The 20,713-nt window shown below is 42.8% G+C and overlaps 1 protein-coding gene across 1 annotated transcript in view; it reads left to right on the top strand.

Moving 5' to 3' along the window:
• PIR (pirin) overlaps positions 1-19,967 on the top strand; it is a gene marked incomplete at its 5' end in the record, with an annotated part of 59,150 nt that extends 39,183 nt beyond the window's left edge. Inside the window, 4 exons of the mRNA XM_084258092.1 lie at positions 6,474-6,518; positions 15,168-15,250; positions 15,730-15,796; positions 19,765-19,967. Of these exons, the coding sequence (XP_084114218.1) occupies positions 6,474-6,518; positions 15,168-15,250; positions 15,730-15,796; positions 19,765-19,877 (308 nt within the window). The 3' untranslated portion in view covers positions 19,878-19,967. The remainder of the gene's footprint in view (positions 1-6,473; positions 6,519-15,167; positions 15,251-15,729; positions 15,797-19,764) is intronic.
• Positions 19,968-20,713: the final 746 nt, after the last annotated feature.

The raw sequence follows: 20,713 nt of genomic DNA, 5'->3' as shown, positions 1-20,713 counted from the left end.
GATGTTCTGATTGTTTTGTTACTCATGGTAGAGGGATTTGACATGTATGTCTGGGTTATGTTTGACTTTTGGCATAAGCTTTGCGATCTAATTTAATGTTCACTTTGTCATATTACCAAAGGAATGAGGTAGAAGTTGAGGTGTCCTCTGCCACCATCCCACCCTTGATACCAGGAGAGTGCCTGTGTCCCAAGCGATGTCCACTTAGGGGGGACTGCAAACATTTCTCATGCATCAGACTAGGTTTTATCTGAATTCCTTCTCATAAATAGTCTTGGAATCAATTTTGACCATCTCCTATTTCCTTCAGTGAGGCTCTCTTCTGTGGAGTTGCACTAACCTTGCAGAAGACAGATGTTTCATGCAGTGATGATTTGGAAGCAGTTGATATCAGGGTTTGAACTGGACGATGCATCACTTACAAAGAATCCAATTTGTTGAGTCTCTGACAGCACCAGATTCCTTGCTCATGGGTCACATGGTTTTCATTTTAGTTCTTGGCTAAAATAAGAATAAGTAGTTGTTGGTTTGGGTTTGTTTTTTTTTTTTTTTGCAGTAACTTTTACCATGTCTTGCAAAGCAATCTAATTTTCCTTGCTATAAACTGAAATATAGATAACACTTTGTTATCATTCATTGAGGACATAAATCTATTTCTAGGAAAATAGCCAATCTTTCCCAAGAGACCTGTGCCTTCTGGTCCTCGTGTCCCCCTTGTCTTCTCACTGCATCAAGGTTCGGCCGTAGACAGCCACTCTGTTGATTTTCCCATCTTGCATAGCACCTCTGCCACCAGATATTTCAAAACCTGACCTGGAATGTTAGAGCATGGAGGATTGTCATGCTATAGAAAACCTCCATTTTGTAAGCCTTCTTGGCTTCCTTCAGTATCTGATTTTTCTTGACAGTGTATGTATAACAGCCAATAGAATTTCTGTAGAGAGAAGATAGTGTACCCTGGTGGCAAGCAGAATAATGGCCATGCCCTAGTCCCTGGAACCTGTGACTATGCCAGCTCACCTGGGAAAGGGGATGTCGCGGATGCGGGGGTATGAGCTTGGATAATCCAGGTGGGCCTAATGTAATTATAAGCATCTCTGTAAATGAAAGGGAGAGCCGGGGGTCAGAGATGAGAAAAAGAGATGAGGCAGAGTTTTCTTTTGATGGAATCCCTACAGGGTCACGTAATACCCTAACTTACCTCTTTTACCTCTTTTCCAGATTGCAGACCTACAAACTTGATATCTGTCTTGCTGTTCATGTTTGCTTAGGAGATGGGATTAGAGGCCTATGCTTGGCCAGCTTGGGGACCTAAGAATGAGCTGTCTGTTGTGTGATCAGAAAGTCACCTTAGGCCACCACTTCTGGACTGCTGAGTTCATTGGCACAGACAGCGTCCAGTTCATTGGCACAGACAGAGTCCTAAGAGCCACAAGGTTCTTGGCAAGGACCGGGAGGGTCCGTTCTCTATATTTTGGGAAACAACCCTGACTACCTCCGCTCGGTGTATAGTGCGGCCCACCACACCAGGAGACCAGTTGGCTTGGAGCTGAGGGAGGGGTGTGTTCCAGGGAGCAAGGGGCAACCTCTGTGATCATGACCCTTTTCTGGTGTGGGTGACAGCTCATCAGAAACCTTGATAGCAGCCACTGCAACCTTCTGATCAGCATAAATTGGGGGAAAGTGGAAAAAGAAGAAGGGCGGGAAAGGGAACTCACATCTGTTAAATGCCTACTAAGTGCTGGGCATTGTGTAGATAAAGTGAAAAACACGTGACCCACCGTTGTACACACATGTCTGTGTACACACGTGTATATGTGTATACACAGAAATTTGGTGCCTCTTGATCACCCTGACAGCTCTGTGTTGTATGAATTAATTCCTTATCTTACAAACCAGAAACCAGGTTCAAAAAGATTCAGAGAACCTTCAAAGAGGTTGAGTGTGGTCTAGATCTCCAGAGGATTCATTTGCTGTGATTGTGTGTTCTTTTTTGTTGGTATTTTATAGTTCCTTGGCTGGCTCCCTTTCTGTGGCACCGGGATCCCCCTTCTAGGCCCATTCTGCTGTCCTGTCCTTCTTCCTTTCCCCAGGAGGCGTTTGCTGGGTGAGAATTAACGCTTGGTCTTAGCCAGAAGGCTGAGAAGAAATTGCTGGGTGAGAATTAACCGTGGAGCGGGGAGAAGCAGAGGGTGGATGACTCCAGAGAAGTAGAGGAGCAGAGTAGGAAGCATCTGTCTGCTTAGGATGAGGAGTTGGGCTGATCTGGGGACAACAGAGAGCCATTGGTGGCTTCTAAGTGGGGCTTCTAGAAAGGTCACGTTCACTGTGTGTAGAAAATGACTTGGAGGCAACCAGGTGTGATTTTATCTGTAAGAGGAAAGAAAGGTGAAATAAACAGCAATGTTTGTGTGTGTTATTTCATCCTTTCTGCTCTTGTGAATTAAAACAAAGTATTGAAAAGAAATAAAAGCTTTTCCCTGAAGCTGACAGGGAAAGGGATGAAGAAACAGTTTGGTCTAATGCTGAGGAAATGTTAGTGACTCCCAAACTGAGGAGGGACGAGCTACAAAATAACCACCGCGTGCTTTTGAAGAGAAGTAAGGACTGAGGGGCCTTTCAGATGAAGGGAGAGGAGACCTCACCGCACCCAGTGGATCCTGGTCTAGGACGTAGTTTTCTTTTTGCCCTAAAAGGCATTGCTGAAGCTACTGACACAGTTTGAATATCTGCACGCAGATCATGGTGGTGTTCTAACAGTCATTGTTTTTTCCTTGATATCCTATAAGTTTCATAATTTTTACAAGTACTCTGTGGTTACTAAGGAGTATTTAGGCTGGTAAAGGGGTATCATATCTGCAAGTTTACTTTCAAATGTTCTAGAAGAAAATGAATGAAACATATTCCTAGAGAGAAGGATGATAACGCGTATGTGATGACACAACGACTCTGGGAGAATTTGGGTGAACGTTACGTGGCAATTCTCTGCACTATTTTGGTAACTTTTTGGGGTGTGTCTGAAATTATTTTAAAAATCAAAATTAAAAAATAATTTGGTGGAAGGAGGAGGGGAGAGAAGAGGAGCAGATGGGACTGGGAGGCCAGCATGCGATCTGTGGTGGGGGTGATGCTGGTCCCCGCACAGTGCAGCGGCTGGATGGGGAGGCTCTTGAGAACCAGTGCTGCTTTGGGGTCTGGCAACCGGGTGACCCAGAGTTTGGGGAGAGTTTCAGTCTCTCCCTTGCCCTGCTCTGCTCTTCTCTTCCCTCAGAACTGACCTTTGTCAGGGATTTGATGTGGCCTCAGGCCAGGTTTTTCTGCTTTCCCTGCTGTGCAAACATAGGAGCAGTAGGTCACTGGAATACTGAGCTCTAAGATAGGCAGGAGGAAAATGAGTGGGTTAAGGCAAGGAATGTGGGCCAAGGAAAGCTCTCACTGGGGACTTTTTGCAAGAATTGGGAACCTCCCTAGAAATGAGAGCAAATGCCATAGAAAATGATTTACATATTTAAAAGTAAAATTTTACATTTTTTCTTTGGCTCAAGGAGGTCTCCTTTCAATGTGTTGCTGATTAACCATCCTGTGGGGCCAGAGGTGAATGTGACCTCCAGCCTGATTCCCTTTCTCTGTCTTTGAGGGGAAGGAAAGCACATCCGCAGCAAAGCCCAGAAGCTTGGAGACCACATTTGTAGAAGAAAGGAAAGTGTAGAACCTGTGACCTTTGACAGAGCAATAAAATTGGGGGATGGTTTCTATTCTGGTACAGGACATAAAAGTGGGAGGAGGGCTGGGGGAAGGGGGAGAGGAGAGAAGGGCCTGCAAATCTCACAAGCGCGCTCTTTACCTTTGCCATCTGGCTCTTCTCAAAGAAGGAATTCTAGTAAAAGGCGGTGGTAGCTGCCCATATAAGCATTCACACGATTTGGCTCCTGTTTTGCTGTAGCTTTCAGAAGCAGCACTTGGCGGAATGAAAGTAGGTTTCCTAGGGCCTCCCAGGTGGCACAGGGGTTAAGTCTCAGCACTATCAACCTGTCGCCAGCCACTGAGGCACGAGTTCAATCCCTAGCCAGGGAGCTACCCACATGGCGCAGCAGACCTCTCCTGACTCACCCGCTGCTCCCCTCAGCAGTGTATTTCAGTCAGTCTGCCTGTTCTGTTCCCCGCTCTGTCTCTGGTGAATCCTCTCACCCCCTGGACCTCTGGCCTACACCCCAGTTCTTGTATGCGTAAATAAATAAATCTTTAAAAAAACAACAAAGTAGGTTTCCTAGATGCCAGTAAAGAAGGGCTCTAGATCCTAAGAGAAGACTTTTACAAGGAGCAAAAATAGGTGAAGGCACTTCATAAATGGACTCGGTCATTCCTTTCAGCAAACGTTTGGTCCTTCTGGATCATGTGAAAAGATAAAAAGGGAAAGAAAACAGACCTAGGCAATTGTGTGCAGACGAGTTTTCTGCTTGGAGGGTGAGTAGGAATGAAGAAAATGGGTGGAGGAGAAATGAGATTAGAGCAACCAAAATAATCCAAATGAAAACCCAGTTGAGCCACTGAGAGCTTGGAAGCTTCCATCAGATTCAGAAACCACTGATATTTTAATACCTGTCACCCGCAAAGAGGGGATTGCTTCTATCGGTGATGAACGTCCTTACAATGGCAAGCATTGCAGACTTCCCCAAGGGTGAGTTATTTCTCTCTGTTTTGACACAGAAAGATGCCCAAAGCAGAACATTGAGTTTGTTCTCATTTTTAAGCAAATAATAGCAAAAAACAAACGGAAAGCACAAAGCCCCAATGGCTGGCAACATTTGTGTCAGGGTATGAAGATGGCAGAAAGGTTTTCAGTTTAGATGTCACACACTTTTACATTCTGAAAATATTTTACAATTAATGCTTATTACTTTTTGTAACCAAGGGAAAAAAAAAAAACCTGAACTGATAAGATATTTGTACTTTGAAAAGGAAATTGAAACAATTTTCAAAGGTGAAATTTTTTTGAAAATCAGCAAATAAAGGGATATTTGAGGTAGAGCTTATTATCAGTCAAGCTAAGAAGGGCCAGGGCAGCTCGGCACCCACTAGGGAGCAGAGAGGAGTGCTTGGCAGAGCCAGCTTCTCTGGGTAAGCCCGGGGGGTCGGGCTGTGGATCGTTGACATGTGTCTTCAGCATCTGCCACGGACCTCCCTCCCCCAGTCACACAAGTTGAACACCCCCATGCGTGTACAGGAATGGTAGCTGCCCCTACATGATGGCAGAAACCTTGGAAGATTGAGCAAGCAGGTCAGTAAGGAGAAAAGTGTGAGTGAGCTATGAGCAAAAGCATTACTTCCAGAGTCCTTAGACTTATTCTAGTAAAATCTCAGAGAGGCCAAATTAAAAGGGAAACAGTACCCTGGCCTCCTCCAGGCGTCCTTGTTGGTGTGGCCATCCTTCAGATTCTCCTCAGCAGACTCATTCTGGCCAGCTGCACCTGTTCTTTGCTTCCTCTCTGAGGTGTCGCCACCCACCTGCCATCACAGCCACATCCCTGGAGTATGGTACATGCTCCATGGCCCTTCCACGCCCACCTGGCTTTTGCTTACTCCTTCACCACATTGACTCTCACAGACTCTGCCCCTCTGCCTTGAACTCTGCCCAGCTTTCCCTTCCCAGGCCTTCTCCCTTCCCACTGAAGGCACACGAATCATGACCTGATTCCACGAGAGTCGCCACTTGTCGCTCGGTGTCCCTCAGTGGCGCCACAGCACCTGTCCAGGAGCACAGGACAATGCACAGCTCTCCGTGCAGATCCGGCGCGGGTTATCCAGGCTCTGCACTCCTGACCCCATGGGCCATGGCGAAGGCCCTGTGCCCTCCTCACAGAGAAGTGTACATCCTACCAAGGTTGTGGCAGAGTGTGCACGGGCATCGGAAGCCTGTTTGTATTCCAGACATTGTGCAGCCCTGGATCCCTGGGCTGGACGTGCTCTTTTTGGGTAAATAGAAAGGATCCAGTTCACTGAAAACTAGAACACAGTTAAGTAGAGAAAAGCTTCTTTCTAGCAATGTCTTCGCACTTCAAACTTCCCGGAGGCAGAGCAGGCTGAAGATCAGCCCTCCTGCTCTGTGGCAGTTACTGGCCTGATGCTAGGAACAGCTTGTTTCTTCGCACAGCTGCTGGCATCCACACGTGCGGCCAAGCGAACTGTAGTGTCTCCTTGTGTGGTTCTTAATCATTTGGGCCAAATCATTTAGGTTTGGGGGTGTGTGTATGTGTGTGTGCACATGAAAAAGTGAGACTATGTTTTGAATGGCTCAGAGAACATAAATTTTAAATACATATTTAAAATACAATAAAGGAGTTTATCTATAAACTTATCTTTGATATCTACTACACGAATTCATGTTTCTATTGCCTATTTAGAGATATTTGTTAACTCTCTTTTCCTTTTTGCACTGTGGCACTGACGTTCTAATGTCAATGGTTCCTTTTCAGGGTGGACCAGCTTCATTTACACCATATCTGGAGATGTGTATATTGGTGAGTTATGAGTACATCGCTCTGGGTTCAATTGCATTATTTAAATCATTGAAGGGGGGGTCTAAGGTAATACCGTTCAGTTAGTTAATTGAACACTACCCTCTTCCTGTCTGGCACCTCTCTACATCCTGGTACACCCAGGACAGGGCACCCCGCAGATGCCAGCATGTTGAGTGAGGGCGAATAATGAACACCAGCCCAATGGCGGCCATCTTGGTGTGGGCTGTGTGCAGTTGAAAGGTGTGCTGACATGTTGCTAAAGTGTTAGCAGCCTCGTTACTGATAAAGGGACGGAGCTCATACTGGCTCCAAGGAGTAAGAATCTTATCTTCCAGGTGGAGGGTGAATCTGCAGAGCCAGGTACCTCTGAGAAATCTCAAAGTCAATTTTCTCATTTTCTGAGGGTAGTATATGTATTACTTGTTGAGTCAGGTAGAAAGGCGACAGTCAAGACCCAACTAACTCTTAGGTATTTTGATTTTATACAATAAAAATGGGTGTAGTTCCTCTTTTAATAAATAGCATTTCATTTATGGGTAGGAAGCAAAATTCATTCATTCATTTACTTTTCTATTATTTTTTTTAAATTTTAGTACCATCGTTTTACGTCTTTTGTAGTGGTTTTTTTTAAAGATTTATTTATTTATTTATTTATACAAGAACCGGGGTACAGGCCAGATGTGCGGGAGGGTGAGAAGGTTCACCAGAGACAGAGCGGGGAACAGAACAGACAGACTGACAAAATACACTGCTGAGGGGAGCAGCGGGCAAGACAGGAGAGGTCTGCGCGCCATGTGGGATTCTCACTGGCCGGCCAGGATCGAACCCACACTGCAGAGGCTGCGGACAGCTTCACAGTGCGGTGCTCAGCCACCTGCGCCAGCAGGGAGGCCCCTTTTATAGTGTTTTGACAGTATAGGACTTACCTCCTCAGGTGTGGTCACCATAGTTTTCCCACCACCAAAGCAACCAGAGTCTCCCACCACCGTCCATTGTGCTCCTCCCCACTGCCATCCCAATTCATTTATTTTCACATGTGAGAAAGTGTGCAGAAATTTTCGTTGTAGTGTCAGAAGCCCACATACACACACATTAAATGATAGTAACCTTGTGGAAGGGATAAAGCATCATTCATTTTTAGGATCTTTTGAAAATATTGAGTGTCATATTGTCCTTTCTGGAGACTACAAGCCATTTTTTATGGAGGTGGTGCCCCTGACTTATGATTTCAAGAGAAATAAAATAATCTGCACAAATGGAGAGTAAATAAGGCAAGCTCATGACTTGTAAAGTGGTAAGGATCCAGAAAGGTTTGTGTAGAATGAGAATAGGCAGGGTTACTGGAGTCTGTAAATTCCAATATGGCAGATCTCCTCATTGCAGGCCATAGCTTCAGCTGTAACAGAGCAACAGCTTTGGGCAGCAGATAACCCATCAGGGTGGCTGTTGCAAGGAAACCATGTATGGCCACTGAAATGTGAATTTCATATATTTTCCTGTGTCATGAAATGTCACTCCTGATTTTTTTCAACCATTTGAACATATAAAAATCCTTCTTAGGGCCTCCCCGGTGGCGCAGCGGGTTGAGTGCAGTGCTGTGAAGCTGTCCGCAGCCTCTACAGTGAGGGTTCAATTCCCGGCCAGCCAGGGAGATTCCCACATGGTGCGGCAGACCTCTCCTGTCTCCCCGCTGCCCCCCTCAGCAGTGTCTTTGGTCCCTCTGCCTGTTCTGCTCCCTGCTCTGTCTCTGGTGAATCCTCTCACCCTCCCGCACCTCTGGCCTGTACCCCAGCTCTTGTATAAATAAATAAATCTTTAAAAAAAAAAATCCTTCTTAGCCTGTAGGCCTTACCGAAGCTCACATTTGATTTCAGTTTAATGTAGAGGATGAAAGGGAGAAAAATTAATCAGTCATGAAGACCTTGTTTTCTAGTTACCCCTTTATTCCCAAACTATAACACGGGAAAAGCACAGCAGTTACAGGGGTGGGAGTGACTTACACGGTCACTTGTTTTTCTGGAGGTGAGGCTCATTTTCCTGAGTCATCTCCACTCGCTGGCCTGGGCCCCTTGCACAAAACATCTGGCAGGAAATGGGCTCATGGCCTGTTGTGTTGGCCCAAACTCACATCTGTCCGAAGCAAGCTGGGCCATGGAGGGAGTCCAGCTCCCCTAGCTGGTCTCTTGGGACTCTGCTTTAGCCAAAGAGTGACTGGCCAGATGACCTCATTTGAATTTTATCTCCTTCCCTTCCTCCTGCCCACCCCCTCCTAGAGCTGTCAGTGAGAAAAACAAAAGGGCAAGAAAAAGTCGCTGGAGAAGAAGAAATGACAACGCAGAAATAGCTATTAGATATGTGCTGATGTATACAATCTACAGAGAGAATCCAGAAAATGCTTTCTGACTTAACTGCCTCAGCTTTGTCTTGCTTATAAAACCAGGATGGGATGGCAGGAACTGATAAGCGAGTAACTGTCTTTTTCGAAATGTCAGGCACCTCCCTTCTGTTGGGATAGATGCCATAAATATATGTACTTGGACTATTGGGCTGGAGTAGACAGCAGTTGGCATTGAGCAGGCAATCTGGGGAGATGCCATAGAATGGAGATTTAGGACCATTAAAATGTTAATTGATACAGAAGTGCTTAAATGATGAATACCAGCAGACTGAGCTTGAGCACAGACAGGTGGGGTTTGAATGTTAGAAGATGCCAGTCACTAACTAGTTGTCTAAGTTAGTCAGACATTTTAAAGTTTAAGGTGAGTACAGTGAAGCCACGGAATTACCTTCTGTTGATACCCTGGAGGAGTTCAAAGAACTGAAATGAGTAAACACTTACTAATTTAAAAAAGTATTTATTTGAGATGTTTTCTGCTCTTCAGGAATTGTAATTTTTGATACTGTTTTTCAGTCCTCAGCTGACAATCAATTAGTAACTTTAAGGGGGGGATATAGAGAGATCTTCGACAACCATCTTTTACTGAGGCACTAAGTCCTTTAACCAGCCCTCAGCTGGACTCTGTGTAGTATATGATTAAAACGAAATCAAAAGAAAATGAAAACAGCGTGGCCAGAATGCCCATAGAAGCACTGCAGTGGAGATGAAAATGACATTACTCATTAACCCAGATCCACAGGGCAGAAGAGTTTATGTCCCATGTCCCAAAACTTGGGACAGTTTAGCAGCTTGGACGCCAGTCCTCTAGAAGGACCAGTGGCAAGTATACGATTTGGGCTTAGAAAAGATAGTCAGAAATCTAAAAATATTTGTGGGTTGTTGAAGTGAGAGCTTATATATGCAGAATGCTTTCAACTTATTTAAATAAGTAATCATAAGTAATCACAAGTAATAAGTGCTCGGTTTGTGCTCAGACTTCTGCCTCGGATTCTGGGTGGTATTAAGAAGTTTGACATGACCCCTGGATCTTAAATAAAGGTGTGGTGCCCTCCAGAAGCCCTCAAACTGGCCTCCACTTAGCCCAAACAAACTGGATCAACCAATGCACTTCACCCCATGTGAAACTGGTGAGCGAGGGCCGTCACCCCTCAGGACGGTCCCCTCCCCTGGCCACTTGAAGTAGATGTAAATGCAGCTTTGATTTCTCTCAAGTCTGTTTCTGCCAGTTTCACCCAAATTTAAATGATGTAATTTAATTAAACCTGTAAATTAATGAGATTGGTATGAAAAGAGAGGTATTGCTACAACAACTAAGTCAGATGCTTTGCAAAAGTGAGTTGCTAAAGGAACCTCCATTGAATTCCTATGGCAGAGACAGCAGCAAAAGATTGAGGGAAAGTGGAAGAATCTAGGAGTTGTTGTGTCCTTTGGGTAAATACCTAGGAGTGGGATTGCTGGATCATATGGAAGCTCTATGTGTAGTAGATCCAGAAATCTCCACACAGCTCTCCATTTCAAAGGGCACCTGCACCCCTATGTTTTTAGCAGCACTATTTACAATAGCTAAGCTATGGAAGCAACCCAAATGCCCAAAACTAGATGACTGGATCAAGAAGATGTGGTACATATGCACCATGGAATATTACTCAGCAATCAAAAAAAGATAAACACATGTAGTTTGCAGCAACATGGATGGAGCTAGAAGGGATCATGCTCAGCGAAATAAGCCAGAAAGAAAAAGAAAACTACCGGATGGTCTCACTCATAGCAGGAATTTAGAAAACCTAAATAAGAGACCAGGAAAAAGACTAATCAATACAAAGTAAAAATCAAAATCAACAGCAACTATAAACCAGAGACACACTATTGGGGGGGGAGGGAGGGATGGGGAAAGGAAGACTAGCATCAAAATAAGGGGGGTGCAATTGTATGGGGAATATAACCAAAATGAAAATGCATACATTGTGCAAAGATGAAAAAGGATGTAAGAATTATATAAAATAAAATATTTAAATTAAAAAAAATAAAAATAAAATAAGGATCTTAAAAAAAAAAAAGAATCTAGGAGTTGGGCAGCACCTGGTGTGTGTACTTTAGAAAGAAAGACAGAGGGCCTCCCTGGTGGTACACAGGGTTAAGATGCAACCTACGAAACTATCTGCAGCCCCTGAAGCACGAGTCTGATCCCCAGCCAGCCAGGGAGCAACCCACGTGGCGCGGCAGACCTCTCCTATCTCGCCCGCTGCTCCCTTCAGTGTATTTCCATCAGTCTGCCTGTTCTGCTCCCCACTCTGTCTCTGGTGAATCCTCTCATCACCCCCACACCTCTGGCCTGTACCCCAGTTCTTGTATGCCTAAATAAATAAATCTTAAAAAAATTAGAAAGACAGAGCCTCAGTCCACAGCACACCTGCCTTGACTCCATTTCTAAAACTTGGCAGATGGAGGCACATTTGCACTTCAATTTAAAATAAAAAGTTTGAGGCAATTTGTCTTTCAGTTAACCCAGCCAGTTAACCCAGCCACAGTCAGGCCAGTCTTATCTGGCTGCCTCAGATAAGAGGGCTTCAACTATACATGTAAAATGGATGATACCGAAACCTAGGATGAAAGTACCAGTGTGTGAAACAGAGAGGAAATTGGATCAGCAGAGAAGGAAAAGAAAAAAGTATTGCGTGTGGAGAAGCGACACAGCAATTAATTGCACACCGAAGATGCAGCGCTAACTTTAAAATATGTTTTCAAGTATTTTGCCCTTTTATGACTGTTTAGGGCAAACAAAAATATTTGCAATTCAATTGTTTTTAGTTAAATTTTCCTTAGCCGCACTATTAGATTTAACATTCTTGGCGAAGCATCTCAGTGGAAACTATTTATTATCTGATTTGGCTCTCTTTGTAATTGAAAGTAGTCAGAAACAATAAAATATATTTTCTTTGAGACTTATTTTAGGTTCAGGAGAGAGCCAGATGGGTGAAACAACATAGAAATGACATGAAGATAGAATCAGTCTTTGCTTTCTGTGACCCTGTTTTAAACATTTCATAAGATAAACAAGCGAAAGGCAAACTTTGAGCAATTCACCTGGAAACCTGAGCAGGTGTCCTTCGGCAGGGCCACCTGAGGTGGGTGTGTCAGATGGCCTCCCCAGTCTGGACACTGTGACTCTTCTCTCATTTCAACCAGGAGAATGGGCAGACGGTGCATTCTAATTTTAGCATGAGCACTCTTAGGAAGACTGGAACTCTTGTTTCTAAATTAACATTTCCTCATGGACCGGTGAACACCACAGTCAGGCCAGCAGTCCCGAGAGGAGGTGCAGAGAAATCCCAACTCAGCAGGATTTTTGAGAGCTGTCTCTTGCCAGCTCGCTCCATTTAAACATAGTGAAGAGGCTTTATAAACTGTTGGTTTGTGTATCATGGAATAACCTACATGATAAAATGCAGGGCCAGGAGTGGACCACATGGGCAGTGGGTATTATATATGAATTAGTTACAGATAAAGATGAAACACGGTTCATTGCTCCCAAGGAACCTCATTGAAGCACACTTAATAAACCGCTTTGCCATGTCACAGTTAAAAATATTCCCAACTTTAAATGAGATTATTCTTAGACTCCCAGAACAGTCTTTTATCGAGAAATCCTTGTATGAGTGGAAAATCCATCGAGTTCTGTCATCCACTTCCATGACATTTGTGGACCCAAACCTTTGATGGAGGAGAAACCTTTCATGCTGTGCTGGGGCCAAAGCTTGCGAACTTGAAGGAGCTGATGGTTCCCCTCTTCCCTGACCTCCCTGGGTAGCTTGAAATTGCCCACAGTGGGAGCACTTACACCCTGGAAATTGGTACACACTACGAATCAGGTTTGCCCTTACCCTTGTCCCCAAAGTCAGTTGGTAAACATTAAACAGCACACCAGTGCCTCTGGGACAGGGGGCCTGTCTTTTTTGGTGCTGTAGACCCTTTTGACATTTGCCAACCCCCCTCCCACAATGATTTTTTTTTTTAGTTCAGTGGTGTCATTAAAATGTTAACGGAACCAGCTTATCACATAGTTACATGTGCGCTTTTCTAATGACATTTAAAATAATAGGATCTAGCAACAGGTCTGCTCTCCACTGTAAGTAGTTATTTACATAAACTTATTTTGAGAGAGCTGTCACACTGTAATATGATGCAGAAAATATCTGTGTATTCTACTGGAGACAAGTCAGTTGTCCAAGCTAATACTACTGTGGTGTGTTGGCCACATTCAGGAATGAAGGGAAAGCCACATTTCAGTTAGGTGTTAGTGAAAATGAGGATGTCATTTGTCTCCCGTCCAAGCCATCCATGCGGTGAATTCTCTCCTCAGATCCCTTGGAAGCACATTGACTCCAGCTTAGGAATTCCTTCTCTATTACAGTCCTGATGCTTGCAGTCATCAGAGTAATCACTGTTGCCTCTTTCAGGTGCTCTCCAAAAAGTGGAAGTGCGAAGGATTGTTCTAGAAACTAAAGCTATGTTTGGACTTCAGACAAAATTGTCAAAATTCACAAATTTTATTTCTGTTATGTGATAATTCCTCAAGCTGTTGTTTTCATTTAAATAAGTACATCCTTATTGATTATTCAGCTTCAGCCCAGCATGTCGGGTGAATGCCCTTATTTATATCCCAAAATACCATGCAGGTGTAGCCCCCCCCCCGCCCCCGACATCTTCAAGGGCTTGCTTATATTGCCTGGAATCTTCTCTCTGTTCATGTCTATATTTTTCAGCCAACTAAAAGGCCCAATCCCACCCCCTCTCTCAATGGTCCGATGACTGTTTTGGCCCATTGTGGCTTCTCCATTCTCTGGCTTCCTCTTGCAGAATCACTGTTGTTCTCTTTAGGTCACTACGGTATTCAGCTCCTAGTGAGAATCACCATGGGCTCCTCTCTCCCACTGTTACCAAATCCTTTAGATTCCTTCCTGGGTCCACCTCTCAAACCCATCCCTATCTTTCCATGTCTGCTACACAGTTCAATCTGTAACTCATTTTCACATAGACTCTTACAGTAAATTAACAGGTCATCTAACTTCATTCTCGCCCTTCAGATTTATTCTACTCTCTGCTTCTAGAGTTATTTCACCAAGACAGAGCTGACCATTTCACACACATCCCCCCCTCCACAAAGGCGGTGCAATCTTAAATGGTTGAATATGACTGTCAAATCTTTCCCAGATCTGAATCCAGCCTACACTTCCATCATTCTTCCCATAAGAAAAGTCTCGTAATGTCACAAGGTTCACCATCCCCTCCGAGGTGCCCTGCATGTTTCGAACACCTTCTGTCATGTAGTCTGTCCTCTCGTCTGCAGTGCCCTTCCCACAGAGCTCTGTTCAAGTTTTAACTCCCCTACAAATCGTTCCTGGGATCCCTAGATTGGAGTCGGCAGGTGTATACCCTGTTCGCTCGTTGAACTTTGCACAATGCTTTAAGACACAATATAATTTGTATTGTTTCATCTGAGAGCCTTAGTATAGAAGGTATGGAAACATATCTATGCTGAAGACTATCCCCGCCTCCACACATAGCCTTTAGCACAGGGCCTTGTTCATAGTTATCCAACTGACTTATTTTTCAATTGAATTGTATTTTAAATTCTTATTGAGACCTACTTGACATATAGCATTAAGTTAGTTTCAAATATACAACAGTAATTCTGTATTTGTATATATTGTAAAATTATCACAGTAAGTCTAACATCTATCACCACACATAGTTAAAAATTCTTTTTTGCCAATTATGTGATGCTTTTATGAATTTTTATTTCATTTCTCCCACTGAGATTTTTAATTATTTGTATGCAAGGACTCTGCCTTGCATTTCTTTCTGTCTTCTAGTACTACCCAGTTCTAGGTGCTCAATAAATACTTGTTGAAATGAATTAGTGGTGGCATTTACTGATTTTCCTAAGTATGCTTAATTCTTAGGTTTATCATTTGCCCTAGGAAACACTCATCTTAACACATAATGCCAAGGACTTTTTTCATTCATGAATGACTAGGCAGGACATTGATAGCGTAAATGGAAACACAATGAAGAATTCACCTGCTGTTCTTTTCTACATTGGAAACCAGCCGGTTTCAGACATCAGCAATTGCAAATATAATCAACCAAGAAATTTAAGGAAATTCCTAAGTCAGTTATTTCTGAAATTGAAATTCATTACATGGTGTTTTGATAAGTGTATTAAATTTACCAACTCATCTTTTTTGTAGGGCCTGATGATGCACAAGAAAAAATAGAACCTCACCACACAGCCGTACTGGGTGATGGTGACTGTGTCCAGGTGGAGAACAAAGTGAGTGTTGCAAATATTGAATTTTTTTAACTTGTGCTTTCTACTGATTTCCAGAAAAATACCTAAGTCTCCTGGGGAGCTGAAAATTTTTCGATCTTATTTGGAGAAAGAAAATAGGCCAAAAGTTTATCCGCCTCTTTCAATAATTTCTTTCCTATTGTTTTATTCTAAAGCTTCCTTTTTAATGATGCCTCATCTTCTAGAGTCATCTACAGACTTTATTGTTCATCCCTAGAAAGAGAAGAAAGAGAAGGTGAATATTTTGGTGATCTGGACTTGTTCTTGAGTTCTCATTGCTACTAAACATTAAGGAATAAGGTTTTCCATATTGAGTGTTGCACAAAAAAATATTTCTGGGATCTATATACAGAATTAGGAACACCCACCATCCAGTTGACCAGAATGTCAGCTTTGTATTGTTCTCAATGTGATGTTGAAAAGTAAACATGTTTATTATTTGATGCTTTCTTTTGACTTAGGATCCCGAGAAAAGTCATTTTGTCTTAATTGCTGGGGAGCCATTACGAGAACCAGTTGTCCAACATGGTAAGCCCCAAATGATGGCGGGTTTCTTAGTGGATTTTCTTTTTTCTTTGAAAGTAGTGTACATGCGTAAAATTATTGGCAAGAATAGCTGAATTTTTATCCCGACTCTCCATCTACAAATTTTGTTTCATTTTGTTTCTCCATTGTCAGTGGGAAAGCTACATGGCATTTATTTCTATATTCATTCACTTTCCTTTCAAGCCATATTGTGGGGAAAACAAACACAGTGTCACAGGGAATTTCAACTTACAAAGAGATTTTTCCTCTACTAGGAACTTGAATATCATTTTTACCTTTACAAAAAATAATTGATTTCAGTTCTGTCCTTGTAGTCTATTGAATTGTTAGTGAAAAATCAGAACCTCTTAATATTCCTTTCAAAGTTTCTAAAATATTGGAGTCACTTTTTTGTTTACTTTTAAAAATGCATATAGGGAACTGTGATATAGTAGAAATAGGCAGAAAAGCCTGGAATAAGTACCCATAGCAGCCACCTTAATTCTGTCTCACCTTCCTCATATTACTGTTATTTAATTGAGCAAGGAATTCCTAAAAACACCTACAACCCAGCTTGCTACTATTTAGATAAATGTCTACAAAACATGACATGTGCCCACTGCCCGCATTACTAAATTGGACATGCCTTAAAATTCCATTACATTACTTTGCCTTGCATGAATTCCCAGGAGATTCTGATCAGAAGTGGTTCACAGTGATTTCAGCAAAAATAAAAACAGCTGATCACAAATTTAAAGAACACTGATTTTTAAACCATTCTTTTTTTGTTCTATTAATAACTTATGGGGGCAGCACCAGCATGGACCCCAGCAAAACTAGTGTTTGAGCTCTGTTTTGTATGCTTCCCATTGCACTCCCAGGGTTCCAGGTTCTTGTTTCCTTTTGTCTTGCTGGAACAGCACTGGCATGGTTTTGGTTCTAGAGGAAGCCTGCAGATAAACTCAGTGGACTCGTAATCTTTATTAAGAGCAACTAGAAGTTAGGTGGGAAAAGGATGTGTGGGGTTGAAATCCTTTCCACAGGGCAGTCTCCCCTGCCCCATCATGAGGAACGAGCTTGGCCGTGACGACCACAGGCATGGGCCTGCTCACAGCACTTTCTTTTTTTTTTTTTAATTAATTAATTTATTTATACAAGCACTGGGTACAGTCAGAAGTGCGGGAGGGTGAGAGAATTCACCAGAGCGGGGAGCAGAACAGGCAGACTGACGAAGTACACTGCTGAGGGGAGCAGCGGGCGGCAGGAGAGGTCTGCGCGCCATGTGGGACCCTCGCTGGCAGCCGGGGATCGAACTGGCGCTGCAGAGGCTGTGAGCAGCTTCGCAGCCCAGCGCTCAACCGCTGCACCACCGGGGAGGCCCTCACAGCACTTTCTATTGGTCCGAAGGCTTCCCACTGGAGAACACTGGAAATGTAATTCCCTTAACAATTCCACCATCAGCTCAGCCTCCCAGGCTAGGTAACTGCTCTATTCTAATGCCAAAGTCTGCTTTAAAAACAGCAAATCAGACCATGTTACTGTCTACCTAGCTGTCTAGTGGTTCCTGATCACCTGCAGGATTATGTCCAACATTCTCCCCATAGATGACACCCAAAGACCAGAGGGGTCTGGCCTCTTCCTACATATTACTTTCCCCCTCACCATCTACCATCCCTCCTTCGAGCACCCTGATCCAGCCTTCCTCCAGCATACTCCTAAAGGTGTCTTTCTTCCCCCCTTGTCTGCCTATTGGGATTTCACACCCTTGTGAGTTCTTTTCTGGACCCCTTCCCCTACCCTTTCTGTGCTGAATCTATAGACTTTACATATGTTTGTCATTCCACATATCACACTGTTTTGTAGTAACTTGTTTTCCTCTGTTTGATGGATTTGGGTTCTTAAAGGGAGAGTCTGTCATTCATTTGCCTTTCATCTTTATCTCTTTAATTCTGGCACAACAGTTGTCATTCAATAGGCATCTGGTAAATACTCAGTAGGTAGTAAGGGAATGAATGGATGAATGGATGGATGGATGGATGGATGGATGGATGGATGGATGGATGGATGGATGAATGAATGGACAAATTTAAATAACTTCTGCCTTCTTACCACCATCCTATTTTCTGAAGTCTCCCAAAAGGCCTCAACATCATCAAGGCCTAGCCTGTGTCTTCCTGCTCAAGTTTTAGACCAAAGTGATCGCCAAAGCTGTGCTCATATGCCAACGGTGGTTAAAAAGTTTGAATGTATTATTCCCTCTAAATAATACAGTTATATTTTACTCAGGATATCTTAGAGAAAACTCTTTAGACAAAGAAATTCCTTTAAAGGAGTGTCAGGAAACTCTGGTGAAAGGAATGTACTGAATGGAAAATTCAACTGAAATGTCAGCTGCCAATTGACAGCTGTCAACTGCTTTATATGAACTGGCCTTGCTAATCCAAAAAATCTTAGGAGTGATATTCCAGAATGGTCCCCTGTGGCCCCTACAATGTGTGGAGGAGAGGGGAAAGACAGACACTATGCCTTCTAGTAGATTAGGGGAGGATTTCTATATCTTTAGCAAAACTTGAGTTTAAACCTAGGAATAAGACAATGGGGTTGGCAATCTCCGACCTAGGGGCCAAATCTGCTTACTGCATGTTTTTGTAAATCAGACTTTATGGGAATACAGCCATGGCTATTTGCTATTTATTTTCAAAAGTGACTTAGGCCCCTCATGTGAGGGCACAGCCTCATATGCTGCTTAGACACCAAAACCATGGTGAGATCTGTCACTTCCTTAGATCAGATCAGATCAGTTTTTGACATCAGTTAATTCTGCGAAACTAACTACAAAAAGAGTTGCAGTAGAACCAAACCTAAGAATGTATAGAATGAAGAGCTTGCCACTGCTGATGAAGACCTTGCAATAGATCAGTAAGATGCAACTCCATATGTCTATCTGAAGTTGGGTCTTTATATTCAAGACACAATCCTAGTCAAGAAAACTTGTATTACAGTCCTCAGAGATTAGACACTATGAAAGTAACCTTTTACTGTTCCCATCTGCCTGGATTGTTCCAATTAAGAACCAGTGAGAATGGCTGTCAGAATGGCTGTTATAAAAAAGACTCAAGATAGCAAGTGTTGGTGAGGCTGTGGAGGAAAGGGAACCCTTAGCACTGTTGGGAATATAAATTGGCGCCTAGAAAAAAGTATGAAGATTACTCTAAAAATTAAGACTAGATCTACCATATGATTCAACTATTCTCCTGGATATTTATCCAAAGGATATAAAATCACAAATTCAAAAAAAAAAAACCATATGCATCCCCATGTTCATTGCAGCATTATTTATAGTAGCCAAGATATGGAAACAACCTAAATGTTCATTGATGGACAAATCGATAAGGAAGATGATGATGATGATGATGATGATGATGATGATGATGATGTGTGTGTGTGTGTGTGTGTATGTGTATCAGCCATAAAAAAGAAAGAATTTTTGCCTTTTGCATCAATGTGGAGGAATCTTCAGGGGATGATGCTAAGTGAAATAAGTCAGATGGAGAAAGACAAATACCAGATGATTTCACTCATATGTGGAAGATAAAAAAAATACAAACAAACAAACAAGATAAGACAAGAACAAACTCACAGATACAGAGAACAGATTGGATACCAACGAAGAAGGGCTTTGGATTGGGGGAAATGAGCAAATGGGGTCAACTGTAATGTGATGGATGGAAACTAGACTTTTGTTGGTGACATTGTTGTAGTGTATACAGATGTTGAATTGTGACGTTGTACGCCTGCAGCTAACATAATGTTACAAACCAATGTTACCTCAATAAGAAATGGGGAAAAATCGAGAAATGGAAATACTTAGGAAAAAAAAAAAAAGAACTACAGACATACATACCATTTGTAGTGGTAGAAGAAAATGCTGTCATCACCCAGAACTTTCTGAATGTCTCTTTCTGCCCTAGGCCCGTTTGTGATGAACAGTGATGAAGAGATTTCGGAGGCCATTCTTGATTTCAGAAATGGAAAAAATGGGTTTGAAAGAGCCAAGACCTGGAAATCAAAGATTGGAAACTAGTGAAGGGCACACACGCTTCCTAGGATTTTGCCCTGCGTGGCACCCATCCATTCAGTGCATTTAGTTTCCAGAGCTGACTTCGCTAGTGCTAGTGCTTCTAAAGAACCCCATGCTGACGCGATAGCATGATTTTTGTAACAGTGCACCAGAGATATTTCCAGGCATATGCAAATAAACCTAATTGTTGCTTTTGTAAAAATCAGTGTTCTTCATTTTGACCTGAGCAACTAATAAGCTCCTGTTTAAAAATCGTTTTGCAGATGTTTGCATTTTCACGTGCATGTGGATGTTTTATTTTGTGTGTGTGCATATGTGAGACTTTTGGAAGAAAAGGAATTGCTTTCTGTGTGTTACTGGCTGTAGATCGGTGAGTGACTGAGCTCCCTTCCTGAGCAAATCAGACCACAGTCAAGCCTCTGTGCTGGGGTTTCACATTACAGGTTATCTGCGTGAAAAAGACAGCAGCTCTGAGCATTTAGTCCGTTTTTTTTTTAATCTGCCCTGCTATTGGTAGGGATGAGACAGGATCACAGCCAAGACTTCCCTGCATTTTCTGCCAAAATCTGTGTCATATTTAAGACACATGCCTCTGCATGCTTCCTTGAGGTTGTGAAAAAAGTTTGAATCCATAATTGGTTTCCAGCCTTCTGTAGCTGCAAATGTTGGTGGCCGCGCCACCTCCTTAGAAGCAACTAGAACCTGGGGCATAGGCTGGAGAGATTTTTTTTTTTTTAAATTGGCTGAACACGAAATGGATTTAGAGTGTTTTCTCATTTCTAATGGAAGACATATCCACCTCCTGATGATTTTTAGAAAATGAGAACATTTTAAAATTT

This window comes from Talpa europaea (genome assembly GCF_964194135.1).
Source record: "Talpa europaea genome assembly, chromosome: X".
NCBI lineage: Eukaryota > Metazoa > Chordata > Mammalia > Eulipotyphla > Talpidae > Talpa > Talpa europaea.
The sequence above is the reverse complement of the archived record's forward strand: the minus strand, read 5'-3'. Positions and strand labels throughout refer to the sequence as shown.